Consider the following 24,005-nt stretch of genomic DNA (forward strand, 5'->3'; position numbering starts at 1 on the left):
CCTGTCATTCACTGATTGTTCATTTTATCTATAGATTAAATAATTTTTTCTAATGACCCTTCATTTTTTCAAGACTCTTAAGCACGTAGTTAACTTTCTGTGTCAGTTTTTGCTTTGTAATGAGCCTTACTAATGTTGTGTTCTGGTTTTGTTATATTCTGAGAACTGAAATTTGTGTGGTAGGGAAGAGAAAAAGAAGTACGCAAACTACTGCAAAATCAGTGTGGATGAGGAATTTTCAACACATTTTTTTTTATTAACCATAATCCTTTATTAGACCTCACAGAGGTGTAAGCTATACATACAAATACATTAGAAAGATACCCTCTTAACAGTAATGCTTCACATTTTGGACCTGATACCAAGAGGGCTGCGAACATTTCAGTACATTCTACAAACCAAAGGGTGCATTAGCCTTTATGTATACAGAGTGACAAAGCCCTTTACTGAAATCAAAGTAGATAAAAGTGAAAAATCAGTCAACTACCTCTTCCAACCTTTACCTACCATAAAAGCATATAAAAGCCTTTAAAAGCATGAATACACTATTATTTATGGAACAAAGTTTTGAGTTGTAGACAGCTCGTAGAGACAGGGAAAGAGAATGATCAAAATGACATTACATGAACTGCAAACTAGCAAAAATTCTCTTTTTTTAAGTTTATACATATTAGGAGCTCTGTTTTTGATTTATTGGTCATTACTAGAAAAGCTTTTAAGTGCTAAATGGGGAGAATAGCGCAACAAAGACATTGTTGAGGTATTTGGGGGATTCTGCAACACGATGATGTTACATACACAGTATGAAATATTATTTGTCATCAAGTAGTGACATTGTATTATGAGTAAGCACAAGAAAATTAAAAAAAGAATAAATCCAGTTAGAACTTTAATAGAGAGTTTAAATTGTTTTTAGTTAATGAACACTAAACAATTGTCACTGTTTCATTTTAATGACTTGAAATGTTAATAGTAGCGTTATTCAGTAGTGAAATCAGAAATTCATGTATCCACATTCATGCCTGCATCATTGAAACCGCAGTATTAGACAGGATACCAATGCAAGTCCAACAGCAAAGGAAGGGATGATAGTTAATTTTTCTATTTGAAAGGGTGATCTCTGAAATTTAAGTGCCACTGATCTCTTCAGTTAGCACTTTTTGGTGTCTTGTGCAGATAATTTAGTAGGAGAGGAAGCCCATGTGCTGTTTGATGATCAGCACCAGATGGTGCTGCTTCTTCTAGTTTGTTTCCAAAAATTTTGAGGGTTGATAAACATTTAATATTCAACCTATGGACTCCAAGAATTAAGAAACTGTAAAACAGGACTATAGCATTTCGACAGAAGCAACGTGAAGTATCATACTAGAGGTAAAGCTGTTTAGAATGTTATCAGAATCAATATGCTTTCAGTGGAGAATCTTATGACACTAATTTAATGAGGCAGTTTAATCAGGCAACTATTATGATTATACACTTTTAACAAAGCTTTGTTATTTCATCTTGTAATGGATTTCTATAGAATTCCATTGAGCTAGTTCCTTAGAAATGGTTATAAATCAAAAGGTAAGATTTATCTACTGATCTACTGTGTCATGCAGTGTAGCTTGCATGTGCTTTAATATATTCAAACATGTTTCTAAGTGGAAATAGCGAAAAGTGTCATATGTAGAATTTATATTGAGTCAATTTTAAATTCTAATCTAAAATTTTAAAAAAGAATTATATTTAGGATAGAATTTGTGTCTTTGGATGAAAAAAGTCCGTCTTGTCTCTTTCATTGGCAGCACTTTATTGGTCTTTTTTGCCTTTGATCACTGCAGAAGTGAATTTTTCATACCGCTGACCAGGTTAATGCCAGTAAACCAGAAATAATGGAATATACATTTGATTTTAAAATTTACAAAGTTAGATATTTCACTACAAAATATAAATTTCACATAATTAGTTGTATTTATAGTTATCTGGTTAAACCTTTTCTTTAACACGACAGTACATGAAGTGTGATCTTATTCGCCAAGACAGAGGACAGTCCTGTTTGTTCTGCATTTATTTTGTTGTTGCTTCCCAAGCAATGCGATGGTATTAACACATGTAAAATGTAGTAAGGTGGAATGTCTTTGATTTCATTTAAAAATGGTTCATACCTTTACAATATGAAGAAAAATAATCTTTCAACCATGTTTATGCTGTTTTAAAAACATCTATCAAGTGTGAATATAGGTATTGTAAATGGATATTTATAACATTAGTTGGAAAGAGTGTTTAGCAGCAGAAGTATAACACTGATGATTTTATGAGTTTTGTGAGCCAGGGTGGCAAAATACAGAATCATTGAAGAATACAGATATATCAAAAAAGTTATAATTTTTTTTTTTTGTATATATGAATTTATAGTAGTAAGTCTTTTCCGCTTCTGAAATCACTAAGGGTAATACAGAGAAACATATATTCTACTTTTAAAGAGCATCTAATTGATGAATAATAGAGGAGATATTAAATGACAGAAATCTTAATACCTCTCTGTATCACATGTTATTCTTAATTTGAAAGGATGAACACAGTTTAAAAAAAAACCTCTCACCTGACAGAAGTCATACAGAGAAGGATGAAACAAAATTCTTAAGTTCATATTTGAAAATAAGGTACTCAGATTTTGTATTTTACACCCACACTTAAACAGAAAAATAGATTTGCTTGATGACAGCAGAGAAGTGTCTCATAATATAAAAATCACGTGATTTCTTGAGGTGTGAAAAACAAATGTTGGATATAGCTCGTGACACCCATATTATACACTGTTCTTCTAAAATTAGACTCCAGTTGGATTACTGAATATAATCCATGCAAAATATGTTAAAAGCAAGAAATTCAAATTTTACTTGAGAGGAAAAAGAATAAAAACATAATATACGTGCCCACACACGTACACATACCCACATTCTAGTAACTTATAGATACACACACATATATATTATATATGTGTGTATACATATGCACACACAAATACACTCACCCTTTATGTAACTTAGATAAAATTTCCTAATGTAAGATAAGCATCAGGGAGGTCCTTCTTGTTTTGGTCTCTGATAGACTGGTATCTCTTTACTGTACTATATGTAATCAAGTTTCAGATATTCTTATAACACCCTTCATGTAAAAAATAAAAGAAGATTTATATCAGATACTGTGCGTGTGGACAGTTTGAGTCCAGTAGAATATTATGATGCTGTGACAAGCAAAATGTATAGTGTAGGATTAGAATGAATAAAAACTTCGTGCTAATGACTGCTTTACTTAATGTAATTTCCATGCATGAATTGGATAATTAGTAATCTCACCAAGGCAAATTCTTTTTTGTGGATTGTTCTCAAGTGGAAAAATTTCAGTCACTCAAAGGCCTCATCTCCTCCTCCTTTCTCCTGCTCCCCAAATAAAATCAAGGTGAAGCAAAGCAAAACAATCCCCTAAAGTAACAGGCAAATAATACAAATTCTTTTCTAGTGGTGTTTAAACTAGATTTACTGGGGAAGGAGGAGGGAGGAATTAATATTTTTTTGTTTGTTGGTTTATTTTAAATATAAGAATGGCATTTGGAAGACTTGTTTTTACTGAATGGTATCCTTAAATGAGGGACCGGCATAGATTGAGTCCCCAAATAAATTAGTACTATTCCTTTTCAAACTAAAAATAAAACATTTTAAATATATTGATTTTTACCTTCATCAGAAAATCAATAATCTAGCTAGCCTACAGGTTCTAAGAATCTCTACTTGGGTTAATCTACCATCATTTAAAAAACAAAACAAAACAATGAAATGTGTAATTTTGCACATTAGGATGCTCATAGTGACCACATGAACTTTTTTTTTTTTAAAAAAAATCACACTGTTAGCCACGTATTTCAACTTTTTTTCACAGTTTGAAACTGGTGAGAATTAATAATAGCAACAGTTACATTTAAGAATATGTTGTTTCTTCATTCCTTGATAGGGTCAAGTTCATTTTTTGTCCCGCTTTTTAAAAATAGCTACTCCTGTGAGACATGACATGAAAAGTAATCAGCTACATGAGAAAGTAATCAGATATAAACAGAAACTTGCGTTTAATAAGAATCTCAATCATGTAATGCTACCGACTTTAAGCCAAACTCAGCACTGATTTCAGTCTAGAGTGTGTCTTAAAAATCTTAATTGTAGTACAGAATTTTCAGTAATCTGAACATATTTTCAGTCCTATATATTGTTCTTTGACTTTAAATGCTTTTCTTCATATGTGTTTCAGATTTGAGAAAAGATTCAGAACTGCAGTCCAAGTCTATGAATTCTTACATCATTTTTACTCTACTTTCCTGCTCCATCCCCATTGATTTAGGATTTCTTTGCCATTTTGGAGTGAAAAAAAGTTGAAGACTTATGGCTAGTTGTATTTCTATTTTAATAACCATACCTATATAAGTGTCATTTTCATACATTAAAAAAATATTTACGCTTTCTTTTATATTTTAGTCAAGTACTTTCTTAAACAAAACAATAGCACCACTTTGGCATTGTTGGCCAAATCAGTAAAAGGTAAAGCAAATATACATGCATTTTTCTGATCTTGTCTTCCCATATACTTGATTATTAAAATGGAGAGCCAGGAGGACACAAAGATTGACTTAGAGTCTTTATCAGTCACTGTTTAGCACCGATGCTAACTCAAAACCTACTTTCTGGAGGAGGTGGAACTGGCTGCTAGTTACGAATGGAATTGAATTCTTTAAAGAAAACTGTGATTTTCTTGTCTCTCTATGTTAAACAGTTCCAATCAGCCTCATATCAGTATTTCATCCAGATGTGTGTATATGTAAATACATTTAGAGCAGAATGTTTATTAATTTTCCATTAAAAATCTTAATGATTATTGTTTTTGTGGCTCAAATTTTTCTACCTTTAAAGAGATATATTAACTTCAGAGGGCTTAGAAGTCCTTTTAATGAGGCTTAATTCACTTTTAGATCTGCACTTTAGTACATTCTGTGTAGTAATTGGAGTTTTATGTCAGTTCAAGAATGTAAAAATGTGTGACTTCTGTCATGTGTATTACGTGACACAGAAGGATGGGGAGTGGGATTTTTTTTATTACTTAAGTGATTTATGAGAATAAACTATATCTAGTAGAAGCACTGTTCCTAAATATCTGAAGTGCTTTTGAAAATCTCTAATTAAGAAATATTTCAAGTCAGACTACTTTGTACATTTGGGAGGGAGATGTTTTGGCTTATACTTCAGCTTCTCTAAGCAGCGGATTTATTGAGATTATTAAGCTAATGCAGTCCTTTTTCTTTCTCACTGACTGGCATATCATGTGCTGACTGCCTTATGACTGGAGAATTCTTATGCAATTATGCATACCCCATCTATGGATTTCTCACCTCGACAGTAGCAGATCTAGCCTCTATTTTGTGATTCCAGTTTTTCTCTAGTAATGCCAAGTGTTACCTTTGAAGTTAGAAACTATTCATTATTAAAGCTATTATTCGAGAATTGTGATTTGTTTAGACAGTTGTCAAATTCTAATGTTAAATTTCACTGTCTATGAGAAGTATTTTAGATTATAATTTATCAGCAGGAGAAATATGGTGACATGAATGTGACTGCATGAATCACAAGATGAACACAAAATTTGGAGTAACTTACAGGAGTTAAATGACAAAATTCCCTATGTTTTTTTTTTTGTTTGTTTGTTTGTTTGTTTTATTATTTTGAGAAACTCAGATCATTACCTCTGAATCAACAAGATGATATTTATAAAAAACTTGCCAACCACAAATTGTTTTTGTGCTCATATCTTTTCACCCTCCTGTCTTAGAACTTCAGAGCAGTGGAGATGGAAGGAGTCAAGATATGCCAAATGGAAACATGACATATTTATGATTTCAAAATAATGTCTCATTCTTAGAATGCATTTAAGAATTCTTAGCAACCATTTAAATTGGAAAAAAAAAACTTTCCTCCCACCAAAAAAATAAAATAAAAATAAAAAATCCTATTAAAACCATGGCTGATAAAAGATTCGCTGCAATTTTGTAATAAGTTTGTGGTAAGTAATGTAGGTTAGCTTCCCCATCTACTTTTTGTACCTGCATTTTTCAACATACCTATCGCAGTCAATGACAGCTGTGGCTGATTCTTTTTATTCATGCACTGTTCCATTTTTACAGTGTGATGGTAACCTATTGTGCACATAGACATGCTTTTCATAGATGGATTTAAAGAATTACACGGGAAAATATTGCACTTTTCTTGAAAGAAATATGAAACCCAAATTTCCTAAGAAGAAATAAAGTGGGAACAAGCAAGTAATTTGTGACGCTTTTAAGACCTACCTTCCCTGTCTGGTTCACAGGGAACTCATGATGAACTGTACAATATATAATCTACTGAGATTCTTCTGTGTTTTAATCAATTCAGTCAGCTCCCATGAATGTAGTAGAAGGTGAGACAGGTTTGAGCCTTTAAAGAGAAATATTGCCTTTACAGATCTGATCTAACATCTTCCTAATTGCTCCCTTCGTACAGTTTTGCACATGATGGAGCAGTGCATTTTCCCCAGCATTCTATATCCTTCTCTCATGTTATCTTATTCAGTTGGACTTGATGATCTTTGAGGTCTTTTCCAACCTGGGTAATTCTATGATTCACGTTATCTTATTTTTCACTCTAGGACACTGTTGGCTATCTATCCATCTTCACTGCATGGTTAATCTAGCACTGAATTGAGATACAAAAATGGATCAGAATAAAGTGTTATTAATGTTAGAATCAGTGCATTACATACCAAGTTTATATGTCAGATGTTATCTGGGAATATATTAAATGTCTCCTACAAGACTGTATGAAAAGCCATTTTAAGTAGCAGTTTGTAGGACATTGTGGTTTATCTCTCCTTGAAAACATTCTACACTGTAATTTGGTGATTAGCTTAGCTTTTCTGATACACAGAGAGATGCAATGGGCTGATTAACAGCTGCTGATTAATTTGGTCACATTAGATTTTGGGAAGAGTTAAAATGGCAGAGGACCTGATTAACCCTCAGTTATATTTGAATATAAATCTGGTATTTCAGAAAGATTAAGGACTCAATGTGCTACCCTTTAAAATTATTTGAGAACTCTTTTATTAATTGTCTTTCCTGAACCTAGTCATCTATAAATCTGCGTGTCATGTAACTAGGGGAAAACACCATCATTCAAACCATAACCATTTTAGTAATTTAAACCAAATAATCACAAAATTATTTTATTATTTAAACTTCATATATCCATATTTGCTTTTACCTATTACTATTTGGCCAGACCCTTTCATATAACAAACTACAAAATAGCACCGTTGTACTATAAAACAGAGATTTTTACATACTGTTTGATATATGTGTATTATTGATATGCTAAATTTTACATACTGCATTATATGGAGGAAGAAAGGTTACCTATACTGTTGCAAACAATTACCTGGAAGAATCATTAATAGTTTGAGAGCCTATGTTTGCTGTAACTGCTTTTAAAAATCTTTTGTCTCGCAAGTTGCAGTAAACCGCATCTTTGCAAGAGAAGGAAAAATGAAGCTGTCTTAAAACAAATGTATCTGTAACCCATATTCTGTCAAAATATCACAGATGGAATTAATGGATGTTCAAAACTGTATATGTTACCTTACTGCTGCTGTTACTGGGAATGTCAGACTGTGCAAATATGAAGGGGTAGACAAACAATGTTATCAGACACTGTAGAACAAACAGCCTGTTGCTTGTATAGAAGTGCAAATAAAAAAACACCACTTAGACAAGGCTGATGAATGACTCCAACAGCCAGTGTTCATAGGTTAATTTAGTGCAATTGAATCCATCAAAGGCCCATAAATTTGTAGGCTTTTGAGGAGCACAGGACTTTTAAGAGATTTTGTGCAGGACATCTAAAAGAGGTTAACACGCAGTAATATATCAACCACAGAATTTTTTAGCTCTTAGCTGGTTAAAATGTTCTGTTTTCTAAAAGACTTAATATTGGAATGTTTAGTTGCATTGTTCACTGGGAGAATGCCCATTGGTTGAGATTGCATCAAGCTTATTAAACCATAGGTTTTTTTTTAGTCTTCCAATTTTAACAAATAATTTATTTACAGCAAAGTATCCTGCAGATGGCACATTCATTCTTCATTCTTGTGGATGGCATGATCTTACATTCTGTAGTTTCTGTTTCCTGTGTTCCCTCTACTTGTATTCTTCAAATGCACTTCCTGAAGATATTAAAAAAAAAAAAAAGAAAAAAAAAAAAAGAAAAGAAAAAAGTTATTCCAGATAGATTTTAATGCTCTATATGACCACACAGGTTAGTAAGAAAAAAGTTATCCTAAATGCTAGAATTTTTAGAGCTCTTCTACCAGATCACTCAGAACTTGACTACCTAAAATTTGTACTGTAGTTTTCCTGTTCTTCTGGGTATAAACATCTTGATTGCTGTCATTGTTGATCTGAGTAGTTGCAACATGACTACATTTTGCATTTTAATGATATTTGGAGAAAGTCAGCCAAATGGAAGCTGTTACTTTGGAGCATTTTTGCAGAAGAAACCTCTATATGCAGGAACCTAGATGGGCTTAGACAGACACTTAGGTGCCACAAATTTTCTTTCTTTCAGAACAAGGACCCCTGCAAAGCAGGATGCAAGGGGGCCAATGGAACTTTAAAGTTGTGTTTGTAGGCTTCATGGAGCCTTCTGGGCTTTGGTACCCAGTGAGCAGGTTTTCAAAATTACCAGGGGGAATTCTGCTACCTACATGTTGCATGAGCTGCATATTAGATGTGTAGGTAAGGTTTTTTTTTGGCTAATGTGGGTTCACTGCAGGAGCAGCAGCCAAATAATTTGTATTCTCTTAATCAGAGTAATGTGACAAGCAAATCAAGAAGCCTTTAAAATGAATAATGCCCTCAGTTCACTGTCTTTCCATATGCAAGCTAGGTTTGGAAGCAGTAGAAGCTGCTCTATCCAGTTTTTGGTATGATTACTTCCCTTACCATACTGGTAAATATTAGCTGGACTCCAAACTTCCCGTTTTCTACAGGACTAGATGCAGAATTGATAAGTGACTTTTTATTTTTATAGTCCTCATCAGAAGCGAAATTCTTTGTGAACAGAAATTGTGGCTGCTGTCACAAGAATACCACAAAATACAAAGTCATACTAAGTTAAGGCATATGTATGGAGTTGTGCCACTATGCTGTCTTCTATTTTAGCACTAGAAAAAGAAATGTAACCTTCTCTGAAACTTAAAAAGTAGTGAAAACATCTGCTTTTCTGATGGACAGAAGGAGAATACAAGCTAATTTGGTGTATTACAGTATATATAAATTTTAATGATTTCCTATACAAAGTACTATTTTATATACAACCTTTTACTTTGCTTCTGGTATCTTTTAAATGTAAAATCAGAAACTGATGAAAGATTACAAAACTTTAGTTCATATACAGCTTATTGATTGCCATTGGTTTTGGATTGGGTTCTGATGGATACATGTTGAATTATGCTTTTTAGAATATATAGAAATACCAAATCCAGTGAAACCAGCAAGTCCCAAATTAACTATATGACCAAGCAATAACATTGAGCTAAACTTAGAATTATCATCACTGACAAGACAAATTTGTTAACAGTGAAGTATTCATGAAAAAGATATTTCTTTGCTAGAAATCTTCCTTTATAGATGTTCTTAGCCTAAAGTACAATACTGAATGCCAAAGAGATTAGTTATCTAGTTCTATCAATTCAATAGAATGTGGGCTTACCTCAATCAAATTTTACTAATAGAGTTATAAAATAATTTTCCTAGAATGGATTGAATACAGAAATAGAAATTTTAACTAAATTCAGCTTTTCCAAAAATTATTACCATTATACTATCACTGATTGGTTGTTTGTTTCTCTCCACCTTTTCTAAAGCTACCTTTTCTTTCTCTAGTTTTCTCTCATTTACACTTAGTTTTCACCCTAAAGGATTAATTCTGGATTTTTCACGATTTTCAGTTATACTATCATTGTAGCACTTCACATGAGTTAAGGATCCTACTTCACACTACAAGTGTTTTATGTAATGCTATTATCAGTGATCTGGATCAAGAGATCAAGTGCATCCTGAGTAAGCTTGCAGTTGTGAACAAACTGAGTGGGAGTGTTGGTCTGCACAAAGGCAGCAGGCTCTGCAGGGGTACCCAGATGGGCTGCTTGATAGGCTGTGTCCAGATGTGTGACATTTAATGAGACTGAATGCTGACTGCTGCACTTGGGTTGTAACGACCCCATGCAGCAGAGCAGAGCTGGAGTGTCTTGAAAATGCACCTAACAGAAAAGAACCTGGGCAGCTGGATAGCAGCCAGATCAGGGGCCAGCTGTAAGTTCAGGTCTTCAAGAAAGCCAGTGGTATCCTGTCCTGCATCAGAAATAGTGTGGCAAGTAGGACTAGTGATTACCTCATTACATGACCACATCTCAAATACTGTGTTCGCTTCTGGGCTCCTTACTACAAGAAGGATTTTGAGTTGTTTGAGTGTGCACAGAGAAAAGCAATTAAGTTGGCTAAGGGACTAGAAAACAAGTGTTATGAAGAGTGGCAGAGGGACCTGGAGCTGTTTAGTCTGGAGAAAAGGTGGCTGAAGGGAGCATTCATAGCTCTCTACAGCTACAATGAGGAGAGTGCTGGTTTCTTTTTTCAAGTGATAGTGGAAATGGACAGAAGTTGAGGCAGGGAGGTTTGAGTTAGATATCAAGAAGAACTGCTTCATGGAGAGGTTGATTAGACATTGGAACAGCCTGTCTAGGGAAGTGTTGGAGTCTTTTCCTTAGAGGTAATTAGGGGGTGCGTGGGCATGGCACTGAAAGATATGTTTTGAAGATGGATCCCAGTATTTCAGGTTGATGGCTGTGCCTTTATGACCTTTAAGGTCTTTTCCAACCTAGGTTCTGTGATTCTATGAAGTGCTTGTATTGTAATAATGCACTAAGAAGATGGGAATTCCTTGACTCATCTGTCTTGTTTTTCCCTCATGGCAACAAAACAAAATAGCCTTGTTACTGCTTGAGGAAATTTTACCAGTATATAAGAAAAGAATTATACACTGTATCCTGTTTGCAACAAAAGTCATATATTCTTAAAGGCTGCACACTCATCATCTACAAGGAAAGTAAGAGCCTTATTATGAAAAACAGCCGTTTTCACTTCAGTAATAAATTCTCTCAATTAATGTTGTTGTCTGACTTCAAAACTGCTTAATCACTGAAATAAAGCAAGTACCATGATATAGCAAGCTTTCAGTTACAGCTGTTAATATTCGCATGTATATGGGGAAAGAGCTGTCACAATACCCAGGCTAGCTTTGAAATTGAGGGAAGATGGCAGGTAGCTTTTAGAACAGTTTCTCTTCTGGAATCAGCATTTTGATCCATAAATAGATTAACGTGCATGCCAGAAAGTACTTTGACACATATAACATTTTTTTTTTCCAAGTATGCAATGTTGAGACTAATGAAAACAAAATATGAATGCCTGAACTCAGACCTACCTTTACTCTAGTATACATAATCTTGCCTAATTTATTTGACTATGAAATTAAGTAATTAAAAAACATTTTTTTTTGTGTGTGTGTATATGTTGTTTGTTTGTCTGACCTTTTAAGCTGATATTTAGATATAGACAAATGTAATAAGCATTTTAAGATGCCAGTTGCAAAATGTTAACTTTGCATAAGTCACTTTGTGAACAGAGAAGTTCAGACTTTAAGCCTACCACCTTAAGCATGGATATTTGGAGACTTACGGATAACAACAACCTCAGTGACAGTAAAGGTCATTTAGCTAAGATGAAATGTACTGGGAAGCATGCAACAGCATTCTTATGCTATTAGGATGGACTTCCAAAATTCATATTGGCATTAAAAGATCTCTTGCTTTATTGGTAATAAATGGAAACTCTAATGTTTGTAGTAACACACATGATATCTTAGCTACGGACTCTCTAAGGTCTATTTGAAAGTTTTCTGGTTCTGTGGGCAGTGTGGTTGGTAACAAAATAACAAGGCTGGGAAGTAAGCAATGGGAGAAAATTTTCTGAAGTGAAGAGGCCAAGTCCTTCTATCTCTTACACATAAAAGTTCCCGCGCTGGCTCTGGTAATGTAATATGGATGTAATACGAATTAGGATTAATGCCATTAAGCATATTTTGGTCTGTAAATGTATCTGTGAGTTGATAAAGAGCCAATTACAAAAGATAAAGCCAATCTTAGTAAGATTAATGAGAAATCACGCAATACACTTTCTGTTTTCTGAGTAAGATTTTCTTAAAGTAAAACCATCATATTTTCACTGTTTCTCAGTCCCATTTAGTATGTTTAAATTCTGAAGATTAAATAAAATCTGAAAGGATGTTGGCTAGTACTTGATCTTTTGAGAGAACCCACTTCCTTCTACTAGTTTGCAGTTAATACATTTGTGTACTTTCCACATATAAATACTAAAGAATAAGGAATAAAAATCTGAGGAAGAGTAAAATCATACTACGTACATCTCTTTGGTCTTCTTGCTTAGGATGCAAGGGAATGGCACTTAATTACATTTATTTTTTTTCCTGTTCTTTGTCTAGTGAATTTTATAATCAGCCTTATCAATGCCAAATTCTTTTTAAAATAAATAGAAGACAGGGAAGCAGTCTGTGTAGTATTGGCCTCAGTGTTGCAGTGGGATGTAAAATAATTATGTTTCTCTTACCTAAACTGTCCAGAACAGTTGACCCAAACATATTTATTATTATCATTATTATTATTATTTTCAGTCTAAACTTTAAACTGAAAAGCAAGTTCATTCACCTAGTTTTCCTTAAATAACCTATTGGAGAAAATCAATTGAGTTACTTGTAGTTTGCTTATTTAATAACATTTCTGTGTTTCTGGTGAACAGCTGCTATACTGAGGAATCTGAATGGTCATGGAAGTATATTTTAGAGGACATAATTTGAATAAAGATTATATGGATAGATCCTATTCTATTTCAGTTTGTCTTTGAAGGTGAATTGCCTTTGTAGATTGTATTTGGGGGAAGAGAACCAACACGTAAAAAGTACACAGCTTACTGAATTTTAGACAGATACATTGGTTTTGTATAAATTCGTCTGATTGTTACATCTACATATGATGGCTACTGAAAAAGCTGTTTTTACATTTTCTCATTGACCAACCATTGTCCTGTAATAAAAAATAATAGAAAGTTACTTTCTTTTCTGTCAGCTATTAAGCGTTTAAAAACAAAGCTGATGCTTCTCTATGGACTTTCATGTACTTTAGCCTGGATCAGTTGTTCAGCACTGGAGAAAATATATTTAATGTCTCAAAATGCCTCTCAAATTACAAGCGTTTTTTCATTACAGACAGTTGCTGACCCAGATAGGTTTGGTGACCTCTGTAGGCTACAGCTCAAAGGATATCAAATATTGCAGGGAGTTGGGGTGATACTTCTTTTGAAGTAGGACACATATGCTCTAATGAGAGTTTGGTATCCTTCAGATAGATGTCTGAGAAGGATATTTGATTGCTGGGCACTACAGAAAGGACATGTTTCTATAGTTCACAACTTCATTAAGGTCGATAATATTGAAATTCATACTCTGAGTTATCCCATCTGGTACATGAGAGACTTTGGAGTGGTTAGCCTGAGGCTATAGCATTGTGCTCTTTCATTTCTCTGTGCAAGCAAATATGCATGTCATTGGCTGTACCAGTTTAAGGTAATTTTTTTGCAGGCTGACTGTAAAAGAGCAATTACAGAGATATTGAAAGCTTGGTATCTAACTTAGATAGAGTTAAGGTTGAATATGTGCTCCATTGTATACAGCAGCTATGGCAATAATGAGGCACTTCTAACTGCATTCTTCGTCTTTCTTTTTTTTAAAATCTGTAAAGTATGCTGTATGTAAAATATATGTAATATAAGTGTTTATTACTTAGCTTTCAGAAACTTTCATATCTGACTATGAAGAAATGCTTAAGAATGGAACAAATAACAATCCCAAAGAAAAAAACATCTTGGTTTTTTGCTAAACAAAAAACCCCAGAAAACTCTACACCTACATTCTCCATAATTGGATTAAAACTCATTCGTGATGCTAGCCTTCTACCACCACAGTCATTTTTGGTTTCCCAGGCCACATAAATCATTCAGTTCCTGCCTCTGTTTATGAGAGAGATTACACAACATGTGCAGGGCAGTCTGGGAATCAGGCCCAGCCAGCATGGGTTCATGAAAGACAGGTTCTGCTTGACCAACCTGATCTCTTTCTATGGGAGAGTGACCCACCTTGTGGATGAGGGAAAGGCTGTTGACATGGTCCACCTAGACTTCAGCAAAGCCTTTGGTGCTATCTCCCACAGTACTTTCATGGGGAAACTGATAGCCTGTGGCTTGCACAGATACACACTTTGCTGGGTAAAGAGCTGGCTGGAAGGCTGGGCCCAAGGGTGGTGGTGAATGGAAATAAATCCAGATGTTATCAGTCATGATTGGTGTTCCCTACGCATACATATTGGCTCCTGACCTGTTTAATATCTTTTTTGGTCTGGAAGAGGGGATTGAGTGCACCCTCAGTAAGTTTGCAGATGACACCAAGTTGGGAGGAAGTGTTGATCTACCTGGGGATCGCTGGGCTGAGGCCAATAGAATGAAGTTCAGCAAGACTAACTGCTGGGTCCTGCACTTTGGCCACAACAACTTCTGGCAACCCTACAGGCTCAGGGAGGAGTGGCTGGAAGAGTCACCATCCCTGGAGGTGATGACTAACAATCTGCATCAGTTTAGCCTATAATCAGAACAACCACCTCCAATGTAGTAAGTTTACTGAGATTCTGTTATTCCTGGAAATTAAAACTACACTGGAAGAATGAATAACAGGAGACACTGATTGTGTACAAAATCCAAGAATGAGAACAACTAATATTACAATTAATCCCTCCTTAGATCCTGTATCTAAGTAAGAATTTACAGAGTTCCTATACATTATCTTATATATTCTTTCTGTATGTTTACGATCTACCTCATATACATGGAAAAATAATCAGAGGGAAAATACTGTAAAGCAGAAAAAAAATATTCAACTTGAAACAAAATATTTTTGTTAAAATCAGTAACATATCAATACAGAATTAACTAAATATATTCATCTTGGAAGAACCTATGCAAAGAAAAGATATGTGCATTGCATTGTCTTTCTTCAGTGGAGGCAGTTACTGTTGCAAAAAGAAAGAGTAAATAATAACATGGAAATATGTACTAGAGTTTTTCAATGTATAAGTTTTTTCTTCTTGCATTCTATTTCTTCTAACTATATGTTCCTCTTATCTAGCATAAATTAGAATTACAGTTTCTCCTACTCCTTTTGTATTTTTGTTTCTTCAATCTAATTTTATCCATTAACAGAGATGAAGGAGAAATTTAGTTTGTTTTTCCCATAAGATTTCTAATATTTTATTGCCAATTTCCCATTGAGAAGCATTTCTGGTTTTTTTGCTTCAGATCATCTCTTTCCTCCTTCTCCTGTACGTTTTCTTTATTGGTATTCTCTTCTTTAATAAAAATCTTTTCTCTAATTTTATTTTCTTTTCCATTTTCTCAAAACTCTGTACTTCATAGTTTGTTCATTTCTTCAGTATTTTTCATCTTATGAGACTCTTTAATCTAATTCCCTTCCTTATTTTTTACTCGGTTTTCATTTCTTTTTACTGTCCTTTTCACCTCTTGTTTTTTCTCCTTTTTGTTTCCTGAATGCTGTCTGCTGTAGCTAGTTCATCTCAGTTAATACAAATTTGCCCTATTTTTTCCCTCTTAAAATAGAATATCCCAGATTGGAAGGGACCAACAAGGATCACTGAGTCCAAAGCCTAACTCCACAGCGGGCAGCCTAGAAGCAATATCTAAAAGCATTGTCCTAAAAGCTTCTTGAAACCTTAAAGTCTGATATCTCATCTCTTCTCTGAGGAAGGGAATACCCTGGCACAGAGTATTCGTTCTCAAACACCTCTTTATCATCTAATGTGCAAAGGTGCAAGGCCTTCTGGCTCTTCCAGTTTGTGAGAGTGTCTTCCTGCACATATTCTTAAAGGGAAAAATAAATCTGATTAAAGAACGACATAATTCCTTGGCCCTCTAAGGAAAGTAGCATGGAGATCTATCATAAAGCTAACAGGTACCTTGTCTCTTTTCACATGGTGTTACAGTACATTTTGCCCATCACCCTCGTAATAAGTATGGGAAGAAGTGCAGAGACTACAGGCCAAGCTTGTTTCCTTCTTTCTCCACAAGCCTTAGATATACGTGTGCCTTGATATGAATAAATTACAGAGTTTTTCTGTCCATAGTTGTGTTCTACATATGTTCTACACACATTTGCGTGGATCTTCTGAGATGTTCATGGCTAAAGTGATGCTTCTCTGGAAGGATCATGCAGCCATTACTTTAAAAGGTTGAAAACCCTTAAGTAAGAGCTGGAAAGGATTCTCTTTCTTTGGTTATTTTGTGGAAGTGAAGTGACACTAGAACAATTACAGTTGTTATCTAATAAAGATAATGTTGAGAAAATTAGTACATAAGACTGGTTTCCTAGTTTCTTTGAAATCTTAGGATTTCATACAGTTTAATTCCGCTTAGGAAAAAGTTTTCAGAAGACTGTAGGAAAGGGACAAGCATATATACAGGAGAGACAAGGTCAACAGCAATAAGATATATCATTGTAGGTTTACAGAAGATAACAGATAACACGTGAAACAGATGCTCAGAATTCAAACAGGAGAGATAGTTGGAAGAGAGCTTAGTGGCAGCCTAGTCAAAGATGTGTTGGCTGAACTATAGGCTCTGTTGAAGATAAAAGAGATTTAACTATGTGTATGTTCAGTATCTACTACAACAGAGGCAGATGTCTGAGTGCTCTGAATTCCATAATTATACAAATTATAACAATGAATATTTACAATTATTGGAGAACACACATATTAAACGTTAAATAGTTAAAATGAAGTATGTAATGACTGGAGCTAAATTATCAATTTAATTTACTTCTGGTAAATAAAAAGAAAAAAAGAAGCCAAAACAATGATGAAAGAAGAAAATGATTTGTTCATTAACACAGTAAAAAGAATACTAGAAGAGCTCTCAGTCACTCAGTCTGCCTCTTCCTTAAAGAAGGATGAGTATTTTCTGGATAAATGAGTATTTAAACACTCAGTGTTTGATTTCTCTTTTGAAAGAGGTTTTAGGTGCTATTTATGATCAGATGACGTAAGTACTTCTCAGTTAATACCCAGAAGCAGGATAAAGCCTGCTACAACTACTAGCTTAGCAATTGCAGGTTTTTATTCAGCATTCTGAGAGATGAATCTGCTCCTTATTTTCTACCATGGATGCTATTTTCCCCAAACCTGGTACATCTCAATGTATCTAGTAGCAGAACACATCAGTTGTTTGCAAAGTTACCAGCCTTGTCATAAATTTCTTTTCCTAAAATAGAGATTTTTGTGTTTTGGCCTGGCCTACCTTTTGTGCTTTTGGCATATCAGTGTGGCGCTGAGCACGTACAGAGCGTGCAGATTTAGGTGGCTTTATTGGAGCACAGTACATCTCCAACCTCCTCAGGTCACAACTCTGGAAGCAGCATTCATCCACTATCCCCTTGTGGTGTAAGCGTCTACTGCTGGATCCATACCCTGTAGGCTTACCTATACAAAACACAAATGGAAAGTTTTCATGTTAGACAGAAAGTGCAAAGATCTCAGCAGCAATCACATTAAGTTGCATTATTTTTACCTGAATTAACTATGGTAGTGATATCTATGACTATGTCCTTAGATAAGCACTTTCAAAGATACTCCTGGAAATGGCCAGCTTTGACCTCTGTCTATGAGTGGTTGCTGTTTAAGCATTTAAGCAAATATGTATCTTCTTATAAAACTATTATGAAAATATTTTCTTGAATTATCTTGGCATTGAAAATGGAGAGGAAGTAAGCCACGCCCAGGCATTTGGAGGACTTGCAAAAGAGATGTATCCTTTAGTTTTTAGACAAAAGCTGGTCATTGTATTGATATAGGTAGCTGATGATTAAAGACAATGCCTGTGCAGTATTTTCAAGTATTTTCAAATGAGAAACACCACATTAAGCCACAGTGTAAAGTTAGAGTACACTCAAAAGGGAAATGAAAGCTGTGTACAAGTACATAGGTTATAAGATCTGCAAGTCCAAAAACTTGCAGGAGGAAATAAGCTAACACAGTAACTAATGAAATGCAGCAAGAATAGAATTGTGGCTGATGGAGCAGGTAAAGACAGAATAGTTCATAGAGTATAGCTTTGCACAGAATGGAAAACTGGACTAACATAACATGGTCTGTCCCATGTTTTGTGTTTATACTGGGAGTCTGTAGAAAATATGTTTTACTACATTTTCAGCTCCAGTGAAGAGTTAAACTTTGATTCACAGAACTCTCACACTGTCAAGGATTTCTGATTTCTTTACTAACTGGAGTTTTCACTGACATATTATGCAAAGATTACAGACCCGTAATTTCCAGGGCTTCTTTGGATAAAGCCCAATTGGATGCATAGTTGCCCTTCTATGACTCTAGAAATGAATGAACATTAAATTCAGAGAAGAAACAAAATAATTGCTGTCTTACTACAACTATTTTTAAATTCTGGTAGAATTTGGTTTCAGACAGTAAAATTCTGAAAAGATTAAATGTTTTGTTTTGACATATTCAGCATTAAATGTTTCCATGTAGACGATCCACATTGGATAAAAACTCAAAATATGGGGAAAAAAAAAGAAAAAAAAAAGAAAAAGAATAAAAAGGAAAGAAAAATCACAGAAAGAGCCAAAAAAATGAAGTAACTCAATTCAGTCAGATCAACATTTTATTTTTTTTAATATATTTTTCCTTTTCAGTTTTATCGCTGAGACCAAAACTCTGTTATTCAGTGTTTGGCAGGGAGTTCAGCTTTTAGAAATGACTGAAGCTAAGTACAGGGAAAGGATATATCAACAAAGATGAAAATTCCATTTCTCTCTGAGCAATTCTTATCTCCTATACAGAAATTCTAGGTTAATATCCATGATTCTGGCCTGCAGTTGTCGATTTGAAGACAACACTGCATTTTGCAGTTCCCTGTAATTAAAACATATGTCCACTGATGAAGAACCCATGAGGCCTCAGTACATCCGTAAATGAAAAGACCTCTAGTTGTAAAGTATGTCTAATATTTCAGCCAGCAGTACAATCAACTAAGAACTAACCATCCTCATGAGCTTTGTAAACCCAGACAATAGGTTTTTAAATGTCTTTTTTTCCAGGGACTATAAATTAAACAAAAACATGCTTACTTGGTAGATTGCAATTCACTGAGGGCCTCTATACTGTACATTGTCTGCTAAAAATTATTTGTTTCATAAGACTAAACAGAATAGCATGCCAGGAGTATGTTACGGTAATGTTTTGATTTGTGAGTGTGCATTGTTTTCTGTGTATCACTGAAAAGTATTATGAATAGGAAGATAAAGATTTGTTGTTGGATTTTTTTTCCAGACTATTTTCACTCACTGAGTTATAAGTTACAATTTTTTCACTGGATTTTTATTTTTATTTTTTCCTGGAGCCTATTAATCAGATTGTCTAAGCCTAATAGTTTTAAAATTTAGCTGTCATGATAGCATCTGGAATGTCATTACTGTGTTGGATACCCAGAGCTCTCCCATATTTTGTCTTGCTCCAGTTTAGAACATAGAAGGGCAAATTCTGTGATTCTATGAAATTCTGTTCCTTTTCTTAATAGATCCTGCTGAACTGCAGGTACAAACTGTTGATTAGTTAAACATTGTTTTTTCAGTATATCAGTCTTGTATGCAAGCACGCTCAAAAACTTCCTTCAGGATTTTTCTTTTGAGTAGTATTTCATAGGAGTTGACAGGCATGTAGATTGGCTATTGTACCCTTGTAATGCTACTGATAATAGTAGAAATAAGGAGGAACTGTTCATTTGTTGGTTTCAGCTGGCTTATCATGAGCTTTCTATCTAGGAAATAAGTTATAAGTTAAAAAAATCTGTCAAGCCAGTAGGAGACGTTTAGCTCTTCTAAGAACTGTACAGATGTGAGATCCTCTTGACATTCATACTAAACAGATATCATTATATCTAGGTGACAAAATTTAAGGTCAGTAAGATGAAATATTTCTGCCAGGAACTTCCAAAAGTTATGTACAGAAGCTGATACCTGAAATCTTCCTCCTATGAGAAACAAGACCTCCAATACCTCGAACCTGTAAAGTTGTTTAGCAAAGCAAATGTCCTTTTTCATTATTGAAGCCAGTTATTTACTTGGTAGAGCATTTACTAGGGTAGTTTTCCTTAGTGGAAAATTTTGATCAGAATGTTCTTCCAATAATGACTAATGGCTAATAGTGCCATTTTTATGGGTTCCATTTCTACATGAAAATGTTATAAAGGAATTAATCAAGCAAATGTTCTCAAAAATTTGCAAAATATATTGTTGTTTAACAATGTTAACTTTTAACTTTGTTGTGATTAAACAAGCCAAAGAAGAACTGGTTGATGGAGGTGATATTTTAAAGTTCTTTATCCATTTTATCAATCCATAATTCTTTCCAGTTTGTCCAAACTGAGCATACAACATAGCTGTTGTTTTGACATTTTAAGTTTAGATCAATTATATAATTCAATGCATTCTTTCCTCAATTATCTTTTAGCGCAGTGGGATATGAGGCATTCTGACAATTTATCAGTATTATTTTGATTGTGAAAGGTGTAACTTCGTATGAAATTGAAACTGGTATCACCTTCACTGCTGTTGAGAAGATTAGACAACATAATAGATAAGAATAGGAAAAATTGATTATTTTTAATGTTGTAATCTCGGCTCTACTTTGAGCAATACCTAATGCTTACATTAATTAAAAATTAACAAATTTGAAATTGTTATTGTGCTTTATGTAGTGCAATATATAATGTTATTATGGATAAAGATGAGATGAAGAATTGCAAGGAGTTGTGATAACTTCTGTGGGTCTTATCAGTATTTGTCCTATACTATATTCAGCAGGACAAGGGAGGTGATTGTCCCCCTGCACTTTGCACTGATGAAGCTGAATCTCAAGAACTGTGTACAGTTTTGGGGCCTTCACAACAAGAAAGACACTGAAGCCCTGGAGCGTGTTGAGAGAAGGACAATGGAGCTGCTACGGATCTGGCGCACAAGTCTTAGAGTGGCTGAGGGAACTGGAGTAGGTCAGTGTGGAGAAGAGGCTCAGTTCTGTATAACAACCTGAAATGAGGTTATGATGAGGTGGGGATTATCATGTTCTCCCAAGTAATAGAGATAGAACAGCAGGCAACGGCCTTGAATTGAACCAGGAAAATTTTAGATTGAATATCAAGAAAGGTTTTTTCTCTGTAAGAATGTTGATGCTGTTGTGGATTCACCATTTTTGGAGGTACTCAAGAGCCATGTGTATGTTGCAATGCATGGTTAGTGTGCATGGTGGGAATGAGTGACTGGATGAACTTAGAGGTCTTTTGCAATCTTTATGATTCTATAACTCTGTGATTCTTCTAAAAGGACAGCAGGATTAGATAATCATTATCAAAAGATGTACTTAGATCTAAGCCAATGTTCAAGCTCCTGCAAAGTAAATTGTAGTAAAGCACTTATTCAACACTCAGCACATGCCCAAATGCCCTTCTGCATTATGACTGATTTAACAGAAAACTTAAGCTGTAAATTAAAATCCATATGAATAAATAAATGGTTGGGAGTTCTGCACATTTTATATCAGTATTCTGTTCCTTAATTTTTGATGATATTGTCTTAAAATACTGACTGATCCTGCTGTGTGAGTATATTGGGCACCTATATCATTTTTTTTCTCATATTTCTCATATTTCTGACATAATTTCAGTGCTGCCCTCCAGAAGTTATCAAAAAAGTTTCTTATATTTACTCAACCTTCAAAGTGCTGCCTGTGGACTTGTAACAATCCTGGGCATTCCTTTTTGCTGTTGTACACTGATTTCCTTGGAGGTTTGTTGTTTTTTTTTTTGTCAGTTTCAGGCTCAAAAGAGATTTCATATTGTGTAGGTCAAAGTTTACTTAATAGAATTTTTGGCTTTCATTTAATCTACTGTACCAAATATGTGAATATTTGTTTCCATGTGCAAGCAGAGACAAAGTTTAGTCACACTATTCTGAAGTTCACTGAAGGCAGGCCAAGTTGCAGAATTCCAATAGTTAAACAGCTGGCTTCTGTACTAACAGCACTTCCCTTTGAACAATGCAAAGCCACTGTAGTAATTCAGTAGGTCTTGTTTATGTTTGATTTGTTTGTTTGTTTCCCAATCCCTAAATATTTCATTGATGCTTCTGCTCTACTGACAGTTTCAATGTTAGAATCACTGGTGTAGGTGGATTGCAAAAGTTTCAATTGTCAAACTAACTAGACATTCCTTAGAGAATCAAAATCCACTGTTGTAACATTAAGAGGAAGAAATTACATGTGAAACAGCCTAGAATGAAGAGAAAACAAAACAAAACAAAACAGTTTTTGAGAACTTCAGAAAGAACTGCGGTAACGTGTCCTTTAGGTTTTCTGTGACTTTTCATTTGCAGTACCTTTCAGTGTCTTTTCAGGCCCTACAGTAGAACTTAGGAGTGGTATTTAGACTGTCATTCAGAAATAAATGTCACTCTGAAAAGCATTGAACTATGTTCCTCACTTGCTAATAGTCAACTTTCTGCTATAACTGCAGCATTTAAAGTAATGTAAAAAGCTACTGACATATTAGCATACTGTGGTATTGTATGTAATTTTGACCTGAAAAACATGAAATGTTTCTTATAAAATACCAGGGTGACATGTTCTGTGCAATTTTGAAACATCAACAGCAGCTTTTTGTTTGTTTGTTTGTTTGTTTTGTTGTTTTCATTTTTTTTGATTTTTTTTGAGTGTTTCTTTAAAGTGGTATGATACAAAATTCTTTTTCTCATTTATTAGTGTTTATGCGGATGTGTGTAAGCATACCGTGGAGCAGTAGTTCAGCCACAGAGATCTTTCTGAACCTGAAAAATAAGGATGAGAGTCTATACTGCTATACTGTGATGTAGTAACAGAACAAGAATGTCCTTTGCACTAGATCCGGTGCACAGATCCCAGCACAGGCTGGGAGCTCATAGTTGAAGCATTCTTGACTTCTGTTTCCTCACTGCCTCTTTGAGGCTAAGCAGATAAATCTCAGATTTCATTTTAATTATCTTCTTTGTCTGAAAATTAGAGGTCAAGTTTAAGATAGACAATAGGCAGGTGTGTCTGAAGAGTGACTTAGTCTGTTTGGGGGACATTATTAAAAATGAACTGTTCTCTGAAAGGTGTTCTTTATTTCACTACAGAAAAAGCTACCTGATCTACTCTAAGAGTATTTATGCAATGTCTAGATAATTGAAGTAAAGTAAGATGATTTGCATTGTGAGTGATTTGTCCTAAATCACAAAACATGCATTGCAGGTGGACTGCAAAGCCATTTTCATTTATTTCCATTTTAGTGATCAAATATGATGACCCATATTTGTTCTAAAAAGCAGTTTAATTATGCATCTCCATGCCTCTTGGCCTATGCTCTACATTTATGTATTAAAAATAAATGCATATGCAAAGTAATAGATTGTTGATATTGCTTTTCATCTGAAGATCTTAGACAAATGGTTCAGTATTATATCAATAATAATTCCTGGGAGCGCTGTGGAATTCCTAATCAGAATCTGGAAAATTATAAGTCAATGTTCAATCAGCAGGAAATGTCTGTATTTTGATACTTGTATGAACTAGTGAAACACATGCTCAAACTAATAAACAAGCTAAAAACAAATGCTGTG

At 34.5% G+C, this 24,005-nt stretch overlaps 1 protein-coding gene across 1 annotated transcript in view; it reads right to left on the reverse strand.

Moving 5' to 3' along the window:
• Positions 1-572: 572 nt before the first annotated feature.
• IGF1 (insulin like growth factor 1) overlaps positions 573-24,005 on the reverse strand; it is a 55,221-nt gene continuing 31,788 nt past the window's right edge. The window contains exons 3-4 of the mRNA XM_015867574.2: positions 17,606-17,787; positions 573-8,280 (exon numbers count right to left, since the gene is read on the reverse strand). Coding sequence (XP_015723060.1) covers positions 8,221-8,280; positions 17,606-17,787 — 242 coding nt within the window. The 3' untranslated portion in view covers positions 573-8,220. The remainder of the gene's footprint in view (positions 8,281-17,605; positions 17,788-24,005) is intronic.

Source organism: Coturnix japonica, chromosome 1, assembly GCF_001577835.2.
Source record: "Coturnix japonica isolate 7356 chromosome 1, Coturnix japonica 2.1, whole genome shotgun sequence".
NCBI lineage: Eukaryota > Metazoa > Chordata > Aves > Galliformes > Phasianidae > Coturnix > Coturnix japonica.